Below are 21,283 nucleotides of genomic sequence, written 5' to 3'. Positions count from 1 at the left end.
AAAAAAAACGTGATTCCTGTTTTGACCCAGTTCTACATTTTTGGATAAGACTTTTAAGCTGGCCTATTTTGTAAGGCTCTCTTACACTCAGTTTTAACTTAGTGTTAACATCTGCAAAGTGCTTTGAGATGTTTTCCAGATGGATGCAGTATGTATCATTTGATTGCGGTTCAGTCAATGAGTGGTCCTTCCCAATGTTACTCAAAGGACTTAACAGAGCTCTGCAAAGGCATCTTATGTCCTATATCCAATTCTTCATTATCTTAAGAAACTCTCCAACTTGAGAAAAGGCCTGAGACTACTTTTCAGGAAATAAGAACTTTTTTCTTTACTGTTAGCAGTGCACATGATGTAATGATATGTATGTATTGTTTATATGACAATACATAATATTCTTATATGCTGTTGCACTTTTAAAAATCAGAATTAATCATCTTTATATGAAGCAACTTGGTAACAATATACTGTTTCAATTTAAACATAAAATTGCTATGAAATCTCTGTCATATGGTAAAAATGTGATCTTGTTAATGTTTAATTGTCGAAGGTAATGAAGAAGAACTGCAGCACAGATCACTTAGACTAGAAAATACAAAAAGGTTTTCCATTTGACAGTATATTGTATTTTGCATGAAATGAACCTGAATGTGTCTGTGGTTCTAAGAATCATATAGTGTGGACCCTGAAATATTATCTTAAACTTGCAAACTTAGTTTACAATGAAAAATATGTTTAAGGCAATATAAAATTTAACTAGAATTCTTAAAATTTTCAAGATTCTGCTGCAAAATTAAGATATTATTCTCTTTAAATGTGTCAGCAAGCAAAATTTCCAAGAAACTATAGAACTAAACTGACCTTTCCAAAAAGAGAAAACTAAGGACCACAGATTGAAAAGAACTAATCAATGCTTACCATTAAACTTTTAAACTTTCTATTTTCCGCAATGTGAAAAAAGCCATCTCTTGTTAAAATCTTGATGTGCTTTGCTTCATTATTGTACCTGTGGGCAATGGATAACTTATGAATATAAATGTGTTTTTAATCAGTAGAAATCAATAATTACCAGAGGGCATGCCCCAATAACATTATAGGAATTAATTCTGAAGACAAAATATATACCTATGCCAATACACTGGTGACAGCTAATTAACAAAATATATTCACTAGATTGGTTGAAGATACAAGCAATTTTTGAAGTGAGATTGGGGGGCAGTAGATTTGACCAATCATTCTGCCCAATTTATTTGTAAGATCACTTTGAGAATACAGAAAATAAAATAAAATCTAGTAATTTATAATTCTTAGGATTTACTAGAAATATACACACATCAAGTCACCAAAGCACAGTGTTATGAAAGAAATCTGGTATGCCAATTAGCAGCCTATAACACTTAATACCATTTTTTTCTAACAGATATTTTCAAGTATTAATGAACTGTCTAGAGAGATGATGCATTATTTCTGCTGCAATTAGAACCTGGGTTTTCAACTTCAGTGTTGCACATGTCAGATGATCTATGCAATTATGAAAACAGGAAAGCTATTTCTTGTCCTACTTACTTAATGCTAATTGCGTATTCTCCTGACTCTCTGGTCCTGTGTCTCACAAGGTAAGTACTGTTTACCCTGTTAATAAGTTCAGTCTCTGCCTGCAGCCTTTCCATGGCTCCAGCATACCTGTGAGAAACAAGGACACAGAAAATTTGGGAAATGTACCTGGAAGAGAAGAGAGGCTAAAAATAAGTATCTGGCAGGATTTTAATTTAGTGGCAGATCTGAACTGTTTTTACTGCTATACTAACTATTTCAAAAAATAATACGGGAAAATGTCCTTTGAATACATTCAAACAAAGATACTGTAATCTCTACAAAGATTACAACAGTGAAGTGAACAATGCCAAACACACTAAATACTTATCAATAAATAAATGGAAAAAAGGGAGGAATTTAGTGGGTATTGGGTCAGAGAGGGATTTCCCCGGTAAAGCGTCTGTCTACAATGCGGGAGACCCGGGTTCAATCCCTGGATTGCGAAGATCCCCTGGAGAAGGAAATGGCAACCCACTCCAGGGCTATTGCTTGGAAAATCCCATGGACAGAGGAGCCTGGTAGGCTACCGTCCATGGGGGAGGGCTGTGGAGAGTTTAGCGTCAAGAAAGAAAAAGACTTTAGGGAAGGATGGCCCATGGAAGACACACTCAGATATACACACGTGCACACATATACACACATTCCTCCAAAATTTCACATTTTCTAGGTGAAACAGTATGAAATAAAATCTCCTTTGAGTATTAAGAAAATTTAGGGACAATTTAAATTTTTTTAAATAATTATTTTTTAGATATAAGATTAATTCTTATAGTCTGCAATTTTGATAACCAATTTTCTTAAGAAACTACTAATAGCAAATAGAATTTTTAAAAGATATTTTCAAAACCAAAATTCTGTTGTTCTCAAACTCTGCTGGCTTAAGCATACAAAAATTCCATAACATTAAAAGGGACAAATTCAATGTTAAAATATTCTTATTCTTATGATTGATCTGTTCACATACTTTCCATTTATTCCTGGTTCAGTTCAAGGAGACTGAATTTGTTTTTGAAGATCTTTTTTCTTCCCCTCTTCTTTTGTTCTCTCCTCATTTGATGTCTATCTGTAGTGATGTGTTTGGATTGCTTTGTTTTTTTAATTGTGTGTTTCAATTGTAGATTTTTGGTTTGTGGTTCCCAGGAGGTTGGTTGCTGTTGTTTTTGAGTGGTAACGTAGTTTATTTTAAGTTAAAATATATGTTGTTGTTCTTTAGTTGCTAAGTTGTGTCCAACTCTTTGCAACTTCATGGACTATAGCCCTCCAGGCTCTGCTCTCCATGCAATTTCCCAGGCAAGAATACTGGAGTGGGTTGCCATTTCCTTCTCCAGGGAATCTTTCTGACTCAGGGATCAAAGCTGCATTTCCTGCATTGGCAGGTGGATTCTTTAGTGCTGAACCACCATGGGTACAGCATTTAAAAACAATTTTATTATTTTTAAAATTTTATTTTATATTGGAGTATATTTGATTAACAATGTTGTGTTAGTTTCATCTGACAGCAGAGTGATTCAGTTATATATATATATATGTGTGTGTGTGTGTGTGTGTGTGTGTGTGTATTCTGTTTCAAAATTCTTTTCTCATTTAGGTTATTACAGAGATCAAGCAGAGTTCTCCATGCTATACAGTAGATCCTTGTTGATTATCTATTTTCAGTATAGCAGTATGTACATGTCAATCCCAAACTCCCAATCTATCCCTCCTGCCTGACCTTTCCTCTCAGTAACCCTAAGTTCTCTAAGTCTGTGAGTCTGTTTGTTTTGTGAATAAGTTCATTTGTATTATTTTTTAAGACTCTGTATATAAACTGATGTCATACATTTGTCTTTCTCTGTCTCACTTCACTTAGTATGATAATCTCCAAGTCTATCCATGTTGCTGCAAATAGCATTATTTCATTTTTTTCTATGGCTGAGTCATTTCATTCTTTTTATGGCTAAGTTATACCTTTTGTATATACGTACCACATCTTTATCCATTCATCCATCACTGGAGTTTTAGGCTGCTTCCATGTCTTAGCTATTGTAAACAGCATGGCAATGAACGTTGGGATGCACGTATCCTTTTGAACCATGGTTTTCTCCAAATATATGCCCAGGTGTGGGACTGCTGGATCATATGGTAGCTTTATTTTCAGTTTTGTAAGGAACCTAAATACTGTTCTCTATAGTGACTGCACCAATTTACATTCCCACCAACAGTGCAGGAGGGTTCACCTTTCTCCACACCATCTGGAGCGGTGTTATTGTTTGTAGATTTTTTGATGATGGTCATAATGACTGGTGTGAGGTGATTCCTCATTGTAGTTTTGATTTGCATTTCTCTAATAATTAGCAGTGTTCAGCATCTTTTCATGAACCTCTTGGCTGTATCTCTGGTGAATTCATGTCCTTCTACCCTGCCATCCTGTCTTCTCCCATTATGAATCTCCCATGACATTTTGATATAGCAGTCTACAAATATACACAACTGTTTTATGTTGCAGATCCCTTAATTTCAAGTTCATCTCCAGTATCCTGCATTTGTATTCTCCTCTTCTCAAAATTGCTGGTTTTGATATCATATTTGTATATGGATGATTTCCTATGTTTAGGAAAATCTCTCTTACCAGTGAGATTTCCCATTTGTAATTTTCTTGATTCTAGCTGTGGCCTTTTCTTTTCCACCTACAGAAGTTCCTTTAGCATTTGTTGCAAAGGTGGTCTGCTGGTGCTGAATTCTCTTAGTTTTTGCTTATCTGTGAAACTTCTGATTTCTCCACTGAATGAGAGCCTTGCTGGATAGAGTATTTTTGGTTGTAGCTTTTTCCCTTTCATCACATTAAATATATTGTGCCACTCCCTCTGGTCTGCAGAATTTCTGCTTAAAAATCAGCAGATAACCTTATCAGGGTTCCCTTGTATGTTATTTGTTGCTTTTCTCTTGTTGATTTTAATATTTTTTTCTTTGTCTTTTATTTTTGTCTGTTTGATTAATACGTGTTAATATGTTCCTTCTTGGTTTATCGTGTATGGAATGCTGCACTTCCTGGATTTGAGTGAATGTTTCCTTTCTCATGTTAGGGAAGTATTTGGGTATAATCTTTTCAAATATTTTCTCAGGCCCTCCTCCTCTCTCTTGGCCTTCTGAGTTTTTATCAATTTCAGATTCCAGGACAGAAAACCACTGTTTCTCCACTGGTGCTCATGCCACCATAGTGCTGCCCCTTACTCTGCTTTCTGCAAATGCCCCAAAGCCTAGCCATCATCTGACCCAGTTTTGTCACGTTGTCACATTCGAAGAATATCTGACATCAAAAAACAAGTCCTCAAGTTTTTGTTTGCTCAAGCTTCCTTGTCTCTACCCAATTTTTTTTCCAAATTCTCCAAACAAATTATAAACCCCGCAATGATACCTGTTCAGCACCATGTACTGTACCTATTAATTCTTTCTATGGAGACATCCATTTTTCCCAAACCCTCCACCCTCTTGGTCTAATCACCACTGCTTTCTCTCCAAGCCTGCTGAATTAGTGTAGTTCTGGAATCCCTTCACTCCCATTTCCTAGGTTTTGTATCTCCCTCTTTCCTGGTTTACTAGCTAATTCCTCAGATCTTAAATGAATATATGGGATGTAATAGTTAGAAGGTCTCATAATATATTTTACTCAGTAATTCACAATTTGGCTGGCTAAATAATTCTAGGTGACAAATCATTTTCTTCTCAAATTTTAAGGCACTGTTCTGCTGTTCTAACTTCCAATTCAGTGCCATTCTGATTTCTGAGTCTTCGTAGGTAATCTTTTTTTTTTTTTTCCCCTCTCTGGAAACTCAAATTCATTGCTCTATATAGCAAAGTTCATAATAATAAGCCTTCCAGTTATATGCTGTACTAAAAAGTTCAGTGTTGTCCTGCGTTCTCAGGAGCATCTTTGATGTAGAGTCATATAGCTTTCAGTTCTAAAAAAATTTTAGTTTCATCTTTTTTTATATATATAATTGTTGTTAGTCTCAAGTTCCTATTAAATGAAGGCCAGACTTCTCAGGTCAGTTGTCTGCTCTATCTTTTCTCTATTATCTCTCTTTGATTTTCTAGAGGATTTATTCAACTTTATTTTCCAATTTCTCTACTCAATACTTAGAGAGCTCTTCTTCATTCTCAATCTCTCTTTTATAAAACATCCAGCTCACTCATATGGATATATTATCTCCTAATTCTGAGAATATAAATTAAAGGCTTCTCTCTTCTGCCCATGCTAATGTTTGTAATTCTTCCAAGTTTCTTTTGGACATTTATTTTTTTTCTCTACTTCAAGGCTTTTCTCAAATGTCTGGTTACTCTTTGTTGTCTGCTCACATTTTGCTGTATGGCTCAGGAAACTTAAACAGAGCTCTGTATCAACCTAGAGGGACGGGATGGTGAGGGAGATGGGAGGGAGGTTCAAAAGGGAGGGGATATACGTATACGTATGACTGATTCATATTGAGGTTTGTCAGAAAACAACAAAATTCTGTAAAGCAATTATCCTTCAATTAGAAAAAAAGAAAAAAGAAAGCGAGAAAGGCATCCAAGAACTGACGGGGAGTTCTGTGTGGGAGCAGTATGGGAGGCTCACTAGGTTGGAACCTGATCCTTTGGGAAGAAGCTGATGATGGGGCTGGATTTTAGGTTTTTTAATTCTAAGTCTATTCCATTTCTTTAGAGAAAAATCTTCCAAATTCTTATCTGGATGGAAGAAGAGAGTAGTCCATGTGTGTGAGACACAGCTGTCACAGTACTGAAATTGAGCTATACAAAGGAACTGAGGATCATCATCAGTCTGTATACTGACTTTCCTTAATTTGACTGATCTGTTTTCAGTATAGCATCTCTGCCCATTTTTGCTGGGCCTGCTCTTTCCAAGTCTAGGCCTCATATGGCTCAATTTTTCCAAGTAATGTACCCTCTAATTCATATCTCTTGCTAAGGGAGGGAACGGTAAGTTGTCTGATTTCTTGGAGGATGAGGCAGGGACACTGTTATCTGCATCCTTTTCTCCATAAGGATTTTCAGACAGTTCCCCAGGTTTAAGCCCCATGTCTCATCCCAGTCTTCACGACACCCAAAAACATAGACTGTAGATAATCACCTTGAACTCTGTTTTATTTCATGGCTTATAAAAGAGACAAAGTTTACCTTATGGGAACAGCTTTAAAATGTGAAAATAATAAGGATATTCAACTCCTTAATGACTTGAGAAAGTGAAAGTCGCTCAGTCCTGTCTGACTCTTTGTGACCCCATGGACTATATAGTTCATGTAATTCTTCAGGCCAGAAGACCAGAGTGGGTAGCCCTTCCCTTCTCCAGGGGATCTTCCCACCCCAGGCATAGAACCCAGGTCTCCCGCACTTCAGGTGCATTTGTTACCAGCTGAGCCACAAGGGAAGACCAAAAATACTGGAGTAGGTAGTCTAGCCCTTCTCCAGGAGATCTTCCTGACCCGGGAATTGAACTGGGGTCTCCTGCATTGCAGGTGGATTCTTTACCAACTGAGACTAAGCCCTCTTAATGACTTGAAAACCACAGTGTAATTTTTCTCTAAACAGTTTAGTTTTTCTAAAATTGAAGGTTTCATTTTCTGATATAGTTGATCATTTTGTTCCTTAGCAGAAAGCATTTCACATGAAACTGCCTGCTTAGTGTGAAGAAACTGTCCCAAGTTTCTTAGAAAAGAAAAAGTAATTTTGAAATTCTATTATCTTTATTTCTTACTGTTTTCAAAGGTGTTCCCTCATCTAAATATCTTGATTTTTTTTTTATCATTAGGAACAATACTATTTGGTCATAATTTCAATCTAGTTTTACATATTGGCAAGGGTACATTTTAAAACAAAGGATCCAAATGTTCTGAATGGTTCACAGGTATCAAATCAGTTTATTTAATAAAATCCATCTTGTGTGTGGCATTCGTATTTCTCTAAAGTCATTAGTTGTATAACTATTATGCCTTCTTATATAGAAATAGTAAAAGAAAAGAGAAGGAAACTATTATCACACTTTCATGACTTCACCAGTTCTTGATGTCTTACAGTTTGATTATCCATGCTATCAGTTCTGTTCTCCAAAATTAATTTGTCAGGGTTACAGTCTTTAATTCCATGAAAACTAAGACCTCAAATTTGTCTTAAGACAGGTAAACATATAACAAAGATTTCCAGTTCTATCACAGACCTGCTATAATTCCTCAGCAGGCTCAGTGTTAAAGCCAGGGAAGGATGTCAGAGAAAACAGACCATGATTACACAAAGCAGACGTGGCTGGGGAGGAAGAGTAAGACTGCTGAGGAAAGGATCCCACACTATGGACAGTGTGTTCCTACAGTCACCTGACATTTTTCATGCTTTGGTTATATGGCAGAAAATGATCAGGTTGAAATATCAAAAAAACTCAGGTGTTACCTACACTTGCAAACTGAACTAGTACTTACCATATACTCTCAGAATACCTCATTTATATTCATACCCTGATTTCTAATTTGTATGTACATATTTCAATATCAAGAAAATAAAAATAGATGCAGTCATTTTAAGAGGAGGTTAGCCATATCACTAACAGAAACAAGGAAACAGTAGATAATGATTTCTACTTTTTAGACATTATGAGTTTAAGAGAAAATGACATCTTCAACCAGAAAAACTATTTAGAATAGTTATAATCAACATATGATGATAATTAACATATTTTGGGTACTTACTATGTACTTAGTATTATACACATTTTATTTAATCTTTCCAACATCTGTATAAGGAACAATGCAAAGAAATAAAGGAAAACTATCGAATGAGAAAGAATAGAGAACTCTTTAAGAAAATTGGAGATATCAAGGGAATATTTCATACAAGGATGGGCATGATAAAGGACAGAAATGATAAGGACCTAACAGAAACATAAGAGATTAAGAAAAGGTGGCAAGAATACATAGAAGAATTATACAAAAAAGGTCTTAATGACCCAGATAACCACAATGATGTGGTCACTTACCTAGAGCCAGACATCCTAGAGTGTGAAGTCAAGTGGACCTAGGAAGCATTACTACAAACAAAGCTAGTGCAGGTGATGGAATTCCAGCTGAGCTATCTCAAACCCTAAAATATGATGCTGTGAAAGTGCTGCACTCAATGTCAGCAAATTTGGAAAATTCAGCAGTGGCCACAGGACTGGAAAAGGTCAGTTTTCATTCCAATCCCAAAGAAGGGCAATGCCAAAGAATATTCAAACTACCTCACAGTTACACTCATTTCACAAGCTAACAAGGTTATACTCTTATGCCCAAAATCCTTTAAGCTAGGCTTCAACAGTACATGAACCAAGAACTTCCAGATGTTCAAGCTGGATTTAGAAAAGGTGAAGGAACCATCAAATGCCAACATTCAATGGATCATGGAGAAAGCAAGGGAATTCCAGAAAAACATCTGCTTCATTGACTACACTAAAGCCTTTGACTGTGTAGATCACATCAAACTGTGAAAAGTTCTTAGAGATGGGAATACCAGATCACCATATCCATCTCCTGAGAAACCTGTATGCAAGTCAAGAAGCAACAGTTAGAGCTGGACATGTAACAATGTACTGGTTCAAAATTGGGAAAGGAGTATGTCAAAGCTGTATATTGTCACCCTGCTTATTTAACTTATAGGTAGAGTATATCACGTGAAATGTTGGGCTGCATGAATCACAAGCTGGAATCAAGATTGCTAGGAGAAATATCAACAACTTCAGATATACAGATGCTACCACTTTAATGGCACAATGTGAAGAGGAACTGAAGAGCTTCTTGATGAGAGTGAGATAAGAGAGTGAAAAAACTGGCTTAAAACTCAACATTCAAAAAACAAAGATCATGGCATCTGGTCCCATCATAGCAAATAGATGAAGAAAAAGTATAGTCAAAGCTATGGTTTTTCCAGTAGTCAGGTATGGATGTGAGAGTTGGACCATAAAGAAGGCTGAAAATTGAAGAATTGATGCTTTTGCATCGTGGTGCTGGGGAAGACTTTTGAGAGTCCCTTGGACTGCGAGCAGATCAAAACAGTCAATCCTAAAAGAAATTAACCCTAAATGTTCATTAGAAGGACTGTTAATGGAGGTGAAGCTCCAATACTCTGGCCACATGATACAAAGAGCCAACTCCTTGGTAAAGACTCTAATGCTGGGAAGAATTGAGGGCAGGAGGAGAAGGTGGCTACAGAGAATGAGGTGGTTGGATAGCATCACCGATTCAATGGACATGTATTTGAGCAAACTCTGGGAGATAGTGAAGGAAAGGGAAGCCTGGTGTGCTATAGTTCATGGGGTTGCAAAAGTCAGACACGACTTAGCAACTAAACAACAACAACCCTTTCTGGGCTAAGTTTTTGTTTCAGACAATGAAATTATACATTTCCCCCCACCTCAACTTCATGAAACCTATTCTAAACCACAATATGCATATTTGCCCATGTCCCATTCCACTTTTGGCTACGATAAACTTTGGATTTACAGCCAAGTGCTTGCGCTTGTACTCACATGCACCACTCTCTGATAAAGATATGGAAAAGGTCAGCAATATATACATTCATTATGGTGTTCTGTTACATGTGAAAACACCTTTAGCCAGGACAAACGGAAATGGAATGTAGTTTACTACTCCCAATTTAAGGTGTTCTTGAGCTAAAGGTATGGTATTTCAACTCAGTGACATAAACATTTTTAATACTTACCAGGGTTGGCAAGAGTAATCTACTGGTTTGGGCACCTAGGATATAAAAAGGCAAAAATAGATTAATATTACTTAAGGGAAGCTTTTAGAAATCAATCATTAATTCAGTTCAGCTAACTCAGCTCTATAAAAGCCTAAATAACACAGTCCTAGAACTATCATTGGCAATATTACACAATGCGAATCATAGTATATTTCAGATAAGTAGAAAATAATTCATTTCACTTTAATTCTTTCCTTCATTTTATTGCCACTTTACCTCTCAAGAAAGAGATAACAAGAAAATATGAATTGGAATCTTTTGGTATTAATTTTCAAGGCAGTTTAATCTTTTCATAGAAAATTAAAATGAAAATGTTAGGAAAACCTAATAGCACTCTGCTTTCCCAAGACATTGGAAAAGCAGGCAAAATAAACAATATACACTAGATATAGACTCTTATTATGTAACATAAATTTTAAACTCTGGTTTAGAAGTCTACGAACTGGAAGACCATTATTTTTTTTATGAAATGTCATGGGAAATATTCAGTTTTACCTTTTTTCCTATGGAACTTTGCAAAAGAGAAAAACTACATTTTCTATGCAGATAAAAAGAAAACTTCCAGTAGCTAACTGCAAGTAGAAAATGAACAAAGTCAAAGAAGGCTTACTAATATTCATAAAATAACAAATTATATGCATACTACTTAATCTTTATGAATCACCTGAATCTTTGATGTATGTATTCTATAGTATTTACATTGAGCCCATTTACATTAGGTGATTAAAAATACTATTACTCTCATGTGTAACTGAAGTATGGTCAATATGAATATATCTGTAGCTATGTCCATTTTCATCATGGGCTATTACTATTTTGATCTTCGAGGTTGAGTGTTATAATTTAAAAACTATCCTTCTGGTCAGAACATCTCTAAAGTTATCAATATTTAAATATGTTATCCTATGGAACATTTCATGCAAAGATGGGCTCAATAAAGGACAGAAATGGTATGGACCTAACAGAAGCAGAAGATATTAAGATGAGGTGGCAAGAATACATAGGAGAACTGTACAAAAAAGAGCTTCATGACCCAGATAATCATGATGGTGTGATCACTCACCTAGAGCCAGACATCTTGGAAGGTGAAGTCAAGTGGGCCTTAGAAAGCATCACTATGAACAAAGCTAATAGAGGTGATGGAATTCCAGTTGAGCTATTTCAAATCCTGAAAGATGATGCTGTGAAAGTGCTGCACTCAATATGCCAGCAAGTTTGGAAAACTCAGCAGTGGCCACAGGACTGGAAAAGGTCAGTTTTCATTCCAATCCCAAAGAAGGGCGATGCCAAAGAATGCTCAAACTACTGCACAATTGCGCTCATCTCACATGCTAGTAAAGTAATGCTCAAAATTCTCCAAGCCAGGCTTCAGCAGTACGTGAACCATGAATTCAGATGTTCAAGCTGGTATTAGAAAAGGCAGAGGAACCAGAGATCAAATTGCCAACATCCGCTGTATCATGGAAAAAGCAAGAGAGTTCCAGAAAAATATTTATTTCTGCTTTATTGACTATGCCAAAGCCTTTGACTGTGTGGATCACAATAAACTATGGAAAATTCTTCAAGAGATGAGAATACCAGACCACCTAACTTGCCTCTTGAGAAACCTATATGCAGGTCAGGAAGCAACAGTTAGAACTGGACATGGAACAACAGACTGGTTCCAAATAGGAAAAGGAGTATGTCAAGACTGCATATTGTCACCCTGCTTATTTAACTTCTATGCAGAGTACATCATGAGAAACACTGGGCTGGAAGAAGCACAAGCTGGAATCAAGATTGCCAGGAGAAATATCAATAACCTCAGATATGCAGATGATACCACCCTCAAGGCAGAAAGTGAAGAGGAACTAAAAAGCCTCTTGATGAAAGTGAAAGAGGAGAATTAAAAAGTTGGCTTAAAGCTCAACATTCAGAAAACTAAGATCATGGCATCTGGTCCCATCACTTCATGGGAAATAGATGGGGAAACAGTGTCAGACTTTATGTTTTTGGGCTCCCAAAAACAGATGGTGATTGCAGCCATGAAATTAAAAGACACTTACTCCTTGGAAGGAAAGTTATGACCAACCTAGATAGTATATTAAAAAGCAGAGATATTCCTTTGCCAACAAAGGTCCGTCTAGTCAAGGCTATGGTTTTTCCAGTGGCCATGTATGGATGTGAGAGCTGGACTGTGAAGAAAGCTGAGCGCCGAAGAATTGATCCTTTTGAACCGTGGTGTTGGAGAAGATCCTTGAGAGTCCCTTGGACTGCAAGGAGATCCAGCCAGTCCATTGAGATCCAGCCAGTCCATTCTAAAGGAGATCAGTCCTGGGTGTTCTTTGGAAGGACTGATGCTAAAGCTGAAACTCCAGTACTTTGGCCACCTCATGTGAAGAGTTGACTCACTGGAAATGACCCTGATGCTGGGAGGGATTGGGGGCAGGAGGAGAAGGGGACAACAGAGGATGAGATGGCTGGATAGCATCACCAACTTGATGGACATGAATTTGGGTAAACTCTGGGAGTTGATGATGGACAGGATAGGGAGGCCTGGCATGCTGCGATTCATGGGGTCGCAAAGAGTAGGACATGACTGAGCAACTGAACTGATGGATTACTTTTTAAGCTTCACCACCATGAAAGATCCTGATATATGGCAAATAATATTGAAAGTAAATGACACCATTCAAATCCTGTAAATATTTTCTTATATGATTTTATTTTCACAAAAAGAAATCAATCTTTGTTTCTGTTTTGATAAGATATAGATGGCCTCTAAAATCTGATGGAGAAATTTTTCTTTTTTCCTCCTTCCCTCTACCTCTTTGTATTCTTTAAATATATGTTTATTCCTAACACAATATGTCTTTCTGGCAGCAACAACAGAGAGAGAAAAAGAGGAGGGAGGAAGGAGGTAAATAGCTTCAACATATTTTGGCTGTGGATTTTCTTGGCTGGGAAGAATCCATAAAAATTTAGGGTGACATAAAATTCTAAAGCAGAATGGGTATCTGATGCTGCTCAATCCTGATGTGTCCTTCTGGATCTTATTCTTTCTACGGTGAGTAGATTCTGATGTCTGATGAGCCAGCTATGTGTTCTCAGCTATGATCCCCTTCATCAGAGTAGAATCCTGTCCTTTTTCATCTCACATGAGCCTTCCCCCTTTCTTTCATGTATACTTTGGGGCTTTGTATGAATATCTCACATATAATGCTATAAATAATTTTCTTTAATAGGTTTTCCCCAGTGCCTTTTTCTGCCTTCATCATAGGCTGTTTCCATTGTTAAACTTCTGCTACAGATATAGAATTTTTAAAAAGTTTTATTGGGAATACTGCATGCATGTGAATTTATATATAAGCTACACACTTCTTCCTAAGTACATCTTATAAAAGCTAGATGAGACAGAAGTGAAGTTAATGTGTTTGTTATGCTAGAGATGTCATTATTTCATCTTTATTGAAGAAAGACAGTTTTCTAGATAGATTAGATTTCTAATTTTCTTCAAAACTTTGAACATATTATTCTTACTGTTTCAAATCTTGAAATCTCACTGTATAAAATTTCCATTTGTTTCTTTTTTATAGTTCCTGTTTGCTGAGGTTTCCTGTCCATTCATTATAAACATATAGTTAACCCTTGGACAAAACTAGTTTAAACTGCAGGGGTCCACTTATTTGTGCATTTTTTCCAATAGTAAATACTACCATACTACACGGTTTGCATTTGGTTGAATCCATGAAGGTGGAACCACAGATATGGAGGAAGTGTAGATACAGAGGGCTGATTATATGTTATAGATAGATTTTCCACTGCTTGGAGGGTCAGGGCCCTAACCTCTGCACGTTTCTAGAGCCAACTCTATTTTCCTTTTTTTCCTTGAGCACAATTATAATAGTTATTTAAAAAATCCTTTCCTGCAGGTTCCATCATTTGGGACATCTGAGGGTTGTTATCCGTTAATTAATTGCCTTTTCTGCTGAGTGTGGTTCATATTTTCCTGTTTGTATACTCATTATTTAGTATCTTGGACAATTAGAATGATAATGTTGTAGAGGCTCTGAATTCAGTTATGCTCTTACAAAGAGTGTCATATTTCTTAAAGTAGGCAGTTAATTTGTTTGAACCCCAACTGCAACCTCTGTCTTTCCTATCCTAAGATTTCCTATCTCCCTTTCCAGCTTGTTTACTCCAAACTCTACATTCTGCCACTTTAAACCAGTAATACTGTGAGGTTTCTATTATATCTGAATTTTAACCACCCTGCATGGTGCATATATACATACACACACACAGACATATATACATGTATGAGACTACAGAGTTTGTAGTTATTTTTTTGTGGGAGGATTGATCCAATAGGAGCTACCTGACAGTGGCCAGAACTGGAAGCTCTTACTGTTGTTTGCTAGGTCTAATCATCAACCCTTTATAGTTTTATCTCAGGTTGGTTTTAATATTTTCACTTTGTGTTTGATGTTCTGAAGTTTCACTAAAATGTATCTAGGTATCCATTAACTTTAATATACACTTCTTGACTATTAAGATTAGCTTTATCATAAATTCTGGAAAATTCTCAGCCATTATTTGAACATTGCTTTCCCACAATTATCTATATTGTTTCAATAAGATGCATTTGAACTTTATCACTCCATTATCTTACATTCTCCATATCTTAACCTTTCTGGCTTGTTCACTGAGAAATTTCTTCAGATTTTTCTTCTAATTTTCTACCCAACTGAGTCTAATAAATTTTGTAATATTTCCATTAAGGTTCTCATTTTAATTACTGTACTAGATTCTTTTGAAATACACCCAAACATTAAACATCCTCTCAGACTTTTATCCCCCCCCTTAACTTTTTCAACCATATTAAATATACAGTTTTGAACTTAGTATCTGATAATTGAGTTATCTGCTATCCTTATGAATATAATTCCACATGTTATTATTTTGTTGACTTTCCCTTAAGATGGGTTTATTTCCTTATAAATGTAATAATTCCAAATTGTGAATTTATAATCCCTGTAACTTTATCTGTAGAAATTCTTTGAGGTACCAATCTAGAGAGATGGGTACATGCATTGAGAGTACAAGTCAATGTGGAATCATCTTACGTTTCTTTAAAATTTTTATTTTATATTTGAGTATTGTTGATTAACAATATTGTGTTAGTTTCATGTGTACAGCAAAGTGATTCAGTTATACATACATCTATTCTTTTTAAAGTTGTTTTCCCATTTAGGTTGTTTTGAGTATTGAGCAGAGTTCCCTGTGCTGTATAATAAAATCATGCTGCTTATTTATTTTAAAAGTAACAGTATGTATATATCAATCCCCAACTCCCAATTATACCTCCCCATCCCACCCTTTTCCCCAGTAAACATAAGTTTGTTTTCTAATTCTGTGAGTCTGTTCCTGTTTTGTAACTAAATTCTTTTTTTTTTCCCCCCTTAGAGTCTACATATAAGCAGTATCACTGACATTTGTCTTTCTGTGTCTGACTTAGTGTGATAATCTTCAGGTTGATCCATGTTGCTGTAAATAGCATTATTGCATTCTTTTTAATGACTAAGCAATATTCCACTGCATATACATGCCACATCTTCTTTGTCCATTCCTCTGTCAGTGGACAGTTCAGTTGCTTCCACGTTCTGGCTCTTGCAAACAGTGCTGCAATGAACATTGGGATGCATGTATCTTTTTGAACCATGATTTTCTCTGGATATATGCCTAGGAGTGGGATTGCTTGGTATGGTAACTCCATTTTTAGTTTTTTAAGGAACCTCCATACTGTTTTCCATAGTGGCTGCAGCAATACCAGTAGTGTAGGAGGGTTCCCTTTTTCTCCACACCCTCTCCAGCATTATTTGTAGACTTTGAGGATGGCCATTCTTACTGGTGTGAGGTGATATCTCATTGTATGATATTTTTGATTGCATTCTTCTTAATAATTAGTGATGTTGAGCATCTTTGATTTGCATTTCTCTAATAGTGATGCTGTGTCTTTGGGCCATCTATATGTCTTCTTTGCAGAAATGAATACTAGATCTTCTGCTTATTGATAGATTAGGTTGTTGTTTGATATTGAGCTGCATGAACTATTTGTAAATTTTGGAGATTAATCCTTTGTCAGTCAAATCATTTGCAAATATTTTCTCCCATTCAGTGGGTTATCTTCTCATTTTTTTTAAAAAAGATTTCCTTTGCTCTACAGATGCTTTTGAGTTTAATTAGGTTCCATTTGCTTATTTTTGTTTCTATTTCCATTACTCTAAGAGGATCAAAAAAGTTATTGCCGTGGTTTGTGCTAAGGAGTATTCTGCCTGTGTTTTCCACTAAGAGTTTTATAGTATTCAGTCTTACATTTGAGTTTTAACCCATTTAGTTTTTATACATAGTTTAGAGAATATTCTAGTTTCATTCTTTTACATGTAGCTTTCCAGTTTTCCCAGAACCACTTATTGAAGAGACTTTCTCCTCACCACTGAATATTCCGGTTTCCTTTGTCATAGAATAGGTGACCATAGCTGAGTAGGGCTATCTCTGGAATTTATGTCCTGTTACAGTAATCTATAATTTTGTTTTTGTGCTAGTACCAAGCTGTTCTGATTTCTGTAGCTTTATAGTAAATAGTCTGGAGTCAGGCAGCCTGATTTCCTCTGACTCTTTTTCTTTAACAAGATTGCTTTAGCTATTCAGGGTCTTTTGTGTTTTCACACAAATTAAATTTTTTTTGTCCCAATTATATGAAAAATGCCATTGGTAATTTGATAGGGATTGCACTGAATCTGTAGTTTGCCTTGAGTAGTATAGTCATTTTAACAATATTGATTATTTCAGTCTAAGAACATGGTATTTCTTTCCATCTGTTTGTGTCATCTTTGACTTCTTTCATCAGGTCTTATAGTTTTTGCAGTATAGGTTTTTGCCTCCTTAGACATGTCTCTTCCAGAGTATTTTATTCTTTTTGATGCAGTGGTAAATGGAACTGTTTCTTTAATTTCTCTTTCTATTCTTTTGTTATTAGTGTATAGAAATGCAATAGATTTCTGTGTATTAATTTTGTATCCTGCAACTTTACGAAATTCACTGATGAACTCTAGCAGTCTTCTGGTAACATCATTAGCATTTTCTACATACCATATCATGTCAACTGCAAATAGTGACAGTTTTACTTCTTCTTTCCCAATTTGGATTCCTTTTCTTTCTTTTCCTTTTCTGACTGCTGTGGTTAGGATTTCCAAAACTTTGTTGAATAAAAGTGGCAAAAATGGATATCCTTGCCTTATTCCTGATCTTGGAGGAAATGCTTTCAGTTTTTCCCCACTGAGTATGACGCTAGCTGCAGGTTTATCATAAACGACCTTTACTGAGATATATTCCATCAGTGACCACTTTCTGGAAAATTTCTATCATAAAGGGGTGTTGACTTTTTCAAAGGCTTTTAATGCATCTATTGAGATGATCATATGGTTTTTATTCAATTTGTTGATGTAGTCCATCACACTGATTTGTGGATATTTAAAAATCCTTGCATTCCTGGGATTAATCCCACTTGATCATGCCATATGATCCTTCTAATGTGTTATTGGAGTCAGTTTGCTAGTATTTTATTGAGGGATTTTATGTCTGTGTTCATCAGTGACATTGCCTCTTTTTGAAGCATTTTTGTCTAACTTTATCAGGGTGATGGTAGCTTCATAGAATGAATTTGGGAGTATTCCTCCCTCTGCAATTTTTGGAAGGGTTTCAGAAGGTTAGGTATTAACTCTTCTCTAAATGTTTCATAGGATTTGCCTGTGAAGCCATCTGTTCCTGGCCTTTTGTTTACTGGGAGTTTTTGTTTTTTAAATCACAGTTTCAATTTCAGCCCTTGTGATTTGTCTGTTTGTATTTTCTCTTTCTTCCTGGTTCAGTCTGAGGAGATTGTACCTTCCTAAGGATTTTCCCATTTCTTCTTGGTTGTCCATTTTGTTGGCATTTCGTTGCTGGTAGTAGTCTTTTACGATCCTTTGTATTTCTGTGCTGTCTGTTGTAACTTCTCCTTTTACATTTTAAATTTTATTGATTTGAGCCCTTCCCCATTTTTCTTGCTGAGTCTGGCTAGAGGTTTATTAATTTTGTTTATCTTTCTAAAGAGCAAGGTTTTAGTTTCACTGATCTTTTCTATTGTTTCTTCATCTCTGATAGTTATGGTTTTTTCCTTCTAAAAGGAAACTTTGAGTTTTGTTTTTTCTTCTTTTCCCAGATGCTCTAGGTATAAGATTATGTTGTTAGAGATCTTTCTTGTTTCCTGAAGTAAGATTTATTGCTATAAACTTTTGTCTTAGGACTACTTTTGCTTCATCCCATATATTTTGAACATCATACTTTCATTTTTGTTTGTCACTGGATATTTTTATTTCCTCTTTAATGTCTTCAGTGATCCAATGGTTGTTTACTAGCATATTGTTTAGCTTCCAAGTGTTGTGTTTTTTATAGTTGTTTTCTCCTGGTAAATTATTTCTTATAGTGTTGTGATCAGAAAAGATTCTTGATATGATTTCAGTTTTCTTAAACTTACCTAGGCTCTCCTTGTGGCCCAGCATGTTATCAATATGGAGAATGTTCCATGTACACTTAAGAAGAATGTATATCCTGATGCTTCTAGATGGAATGCTCTATAAATATCAATTAAGTCCCTTGGTTGAATGTGTCATTTAAGGCTTGTGTTCCTTATTGATTTTCTGTCTGGATGATCTTTCCATTGATTAAAGTGGGGTGTTAAGTGCCCCTACTATTAATGAGTTACTGTTGGTTTCCCCTTTTATGGCTGTTAGCATTTGCCTCATATATTGACATCCTCCTATCCTGGGTGCATGTATATTTACAATTGTTATATCTTCTTGGATTGATCCTTGATCATTGTGTCCTTCTTTGCTCTTATAATAGTCTTTATTTTAAAGCCATATTTTGTTTGATACAAGTATAGCTACTCCAGTTTTCTTTTGATTCCCATTTGTATGGAATAAATATTTCCATCCCCTTAATTTCAGTCTGTATGTGTCCCTAGATCTGAAGTGAGTCTTTTAAAGACAGCATGTATATGGGTTTTGTTTTTGTATCCATTCAGCCAGTCTACATCTTTTGGTTGGAATATTTAATCCATTTATGTTTAAGGTAATTATCAATAAATATGTATGCTCTACTGTTTCTAGCTTAGAATTATTTAGGTTACAAAGGTAGTATGACTTCCAACCCCTCACATGTGTGGTCTTTGGATTTAAAGTTAAGAATTCTTTAGAGGACAGTATGGTACTGGCACAAAAGCAGAAATATAGACCAATAAAACAAGATAGAAAGCCCAGAGATAAATCCATGCACCTATGTGCATCTTGTCTTTGACAAAGGAGGCAAGAATATACAATGGAGAAAAGATAGAAGTGGTGATGGGAAAACTGCACAGCTACATGTAAGAGAATGAAATTGGAACACTTCCTAACATGACACACAAAGATAAACTCAAAATGGATTAAAGACCTAAATATAAAAATTCTTAGGGGAGAGAAAATTTTTTTTTTTTCCTTTCCAACCAAATGCTTGCTTTTCCTTTCTAATCAAGGCCCAAGCAAAGATAGGCATATCATCTTCTGTAAGATAGTTTTCTTCTCATTCACCCACTGAAGGATCTGGAATTCACAGAGATACCCAAGTCTACGCTGTGCTGTAGCTCCACGCTTTGTCTCCAAGTATCATATTGGCAGAAATAATAAACCTGTCTCTTTTATGTTCTTCCTGTGTTTTCCCTCCTTCTAAATATTTACCTTAATTTAACCTACAACCAACAAATTAATCTATAATTTCACTAAATAAAGCAGTAAAATTTTAATAGCTATTAATTTTAAGCTATAAAAACAATTACATTTAGTTGGGAATCCAACTCAACTCATAATTATGTGTTCCTACAACTCTTTATCAGCTTAAAATCCTAAGCATATTTCTTTTTCCAGTAACCAGTTCACCAAATACCATTCACTATGATCCTACAAGCTGATTCAACTAGTATCTGCCACTGATAACTGCCTACATTTAGTTAGGGCCTTTTTTTGTTTTGTTTTTTTTCCACTCCTTTGCGCATTCATACAACAAAAAATATGTTAAATACCTACTTTGTGCTAGACTATTCCTAAAATAAAACTTCAAATGCTCATTCTATGCTATATTCAAGGAGCTGTGGAAGGTAAAAAGTATGTGGGACATGAAATGCTTAGTAGTTTTGATTTGATGTCTTTGCTGTGCTTAGTTGCTCAGTTATGTCTGACTTTTTGCAACCCCATGGACTGTAGCCCATCAGGGTTCTGTCCATGGGGATTCTCCTGGCAAGAATAATGGAGTGGGTTGCCTTGCCCTCTTCCAGGGGATCTTCCCAACACAGGGATCAAACCCAGGTCTCCCACATTGCGGGCATATTCTTTACTAACTGAGCTATCAGGGAAACCCAGTTGATGTCTTTTAGGTTTCCAAATCTTAATTTTCGGCTACATGCCTACATATAAATATTATTTCTTTAAGCATAGGAAGCCTTAATGATGTTCGTATAAATGACAGAAAACTGGCTAAACAATCATTTTTGCTTATCTAATAAAATGAATGGTATCAAGTTTCAATGATTTCTTCAAGATATAACAGGCTAAATAATATATGAAATTGGATCATAGAGCCCACAGAAATAGCAAGAGCTTTTTTTATATTCATTTTGCTTTTGAAATTTAATTAATCTTGAATGAGTAGAGTAAATTATTCTTCAGATTACATCTGAGGTCAAGGATGGCAGACATTCCCATTATTAATTAATATTAAAAAGAATGTTCCATTTAGAAATCTCAGAAGGACCAAAATTTGGCAAGCAAGATAGTTCAAGATTTTTATTCCCTCCAAACCATTAACTGCATTATATTAG

General features: G+C 35.7%; 1 protein-coding gene across 1 annotated transcript in view; it reads right to left on the bottom strand.

Annotated features, from left to right (window-relative positions):
• The window catches only part of VAV3 (vav guanine nucleotide exchange factor 3), a 432,262-nt gene that overhangs the window by 32,957 nt on the left and 378,022 nt on the right, over nt 1-21,283 (bottom strand). The window contains exons 22-24 of the mRNA XM_068966607.1: nt 10,312-10,346; nt 1,564-1,680; nt 916-1,003 (exon numbers count right to left, since the gene is read on the bottom strand). Of these exons, the coding sequence (XP_068822708.1) occupies nt 916-1,003; nt 1,564-1,680; nt 10,312-10,346 (240 nt within the window). The remainder of the gene's footprint in view (nt 1-915; nt 1,004-1,563; nt 1,681-10,311; nt 10,347-21,283) is intronic.

Source organism: Capricornis sumatraensis, chromosome 2, assembly GCF_032405125.1.
Source record: "Capricornis sumatraensis isolate serow.1 chromosome 2, serow.2, whole genome shotgun sequence".
Taxonomy (NCBI): domain Eukaryota; kingdom Metazoa; phylum Chordata; class Mammalia; order Artiodactyla; family Bovidae; genus Capricornis; species Capricornis sumatraensis.
Note: the sequence above shows the minus strand (reverse complement) of the source record. Positions and strands in the feature narration are given on the sequence as shown.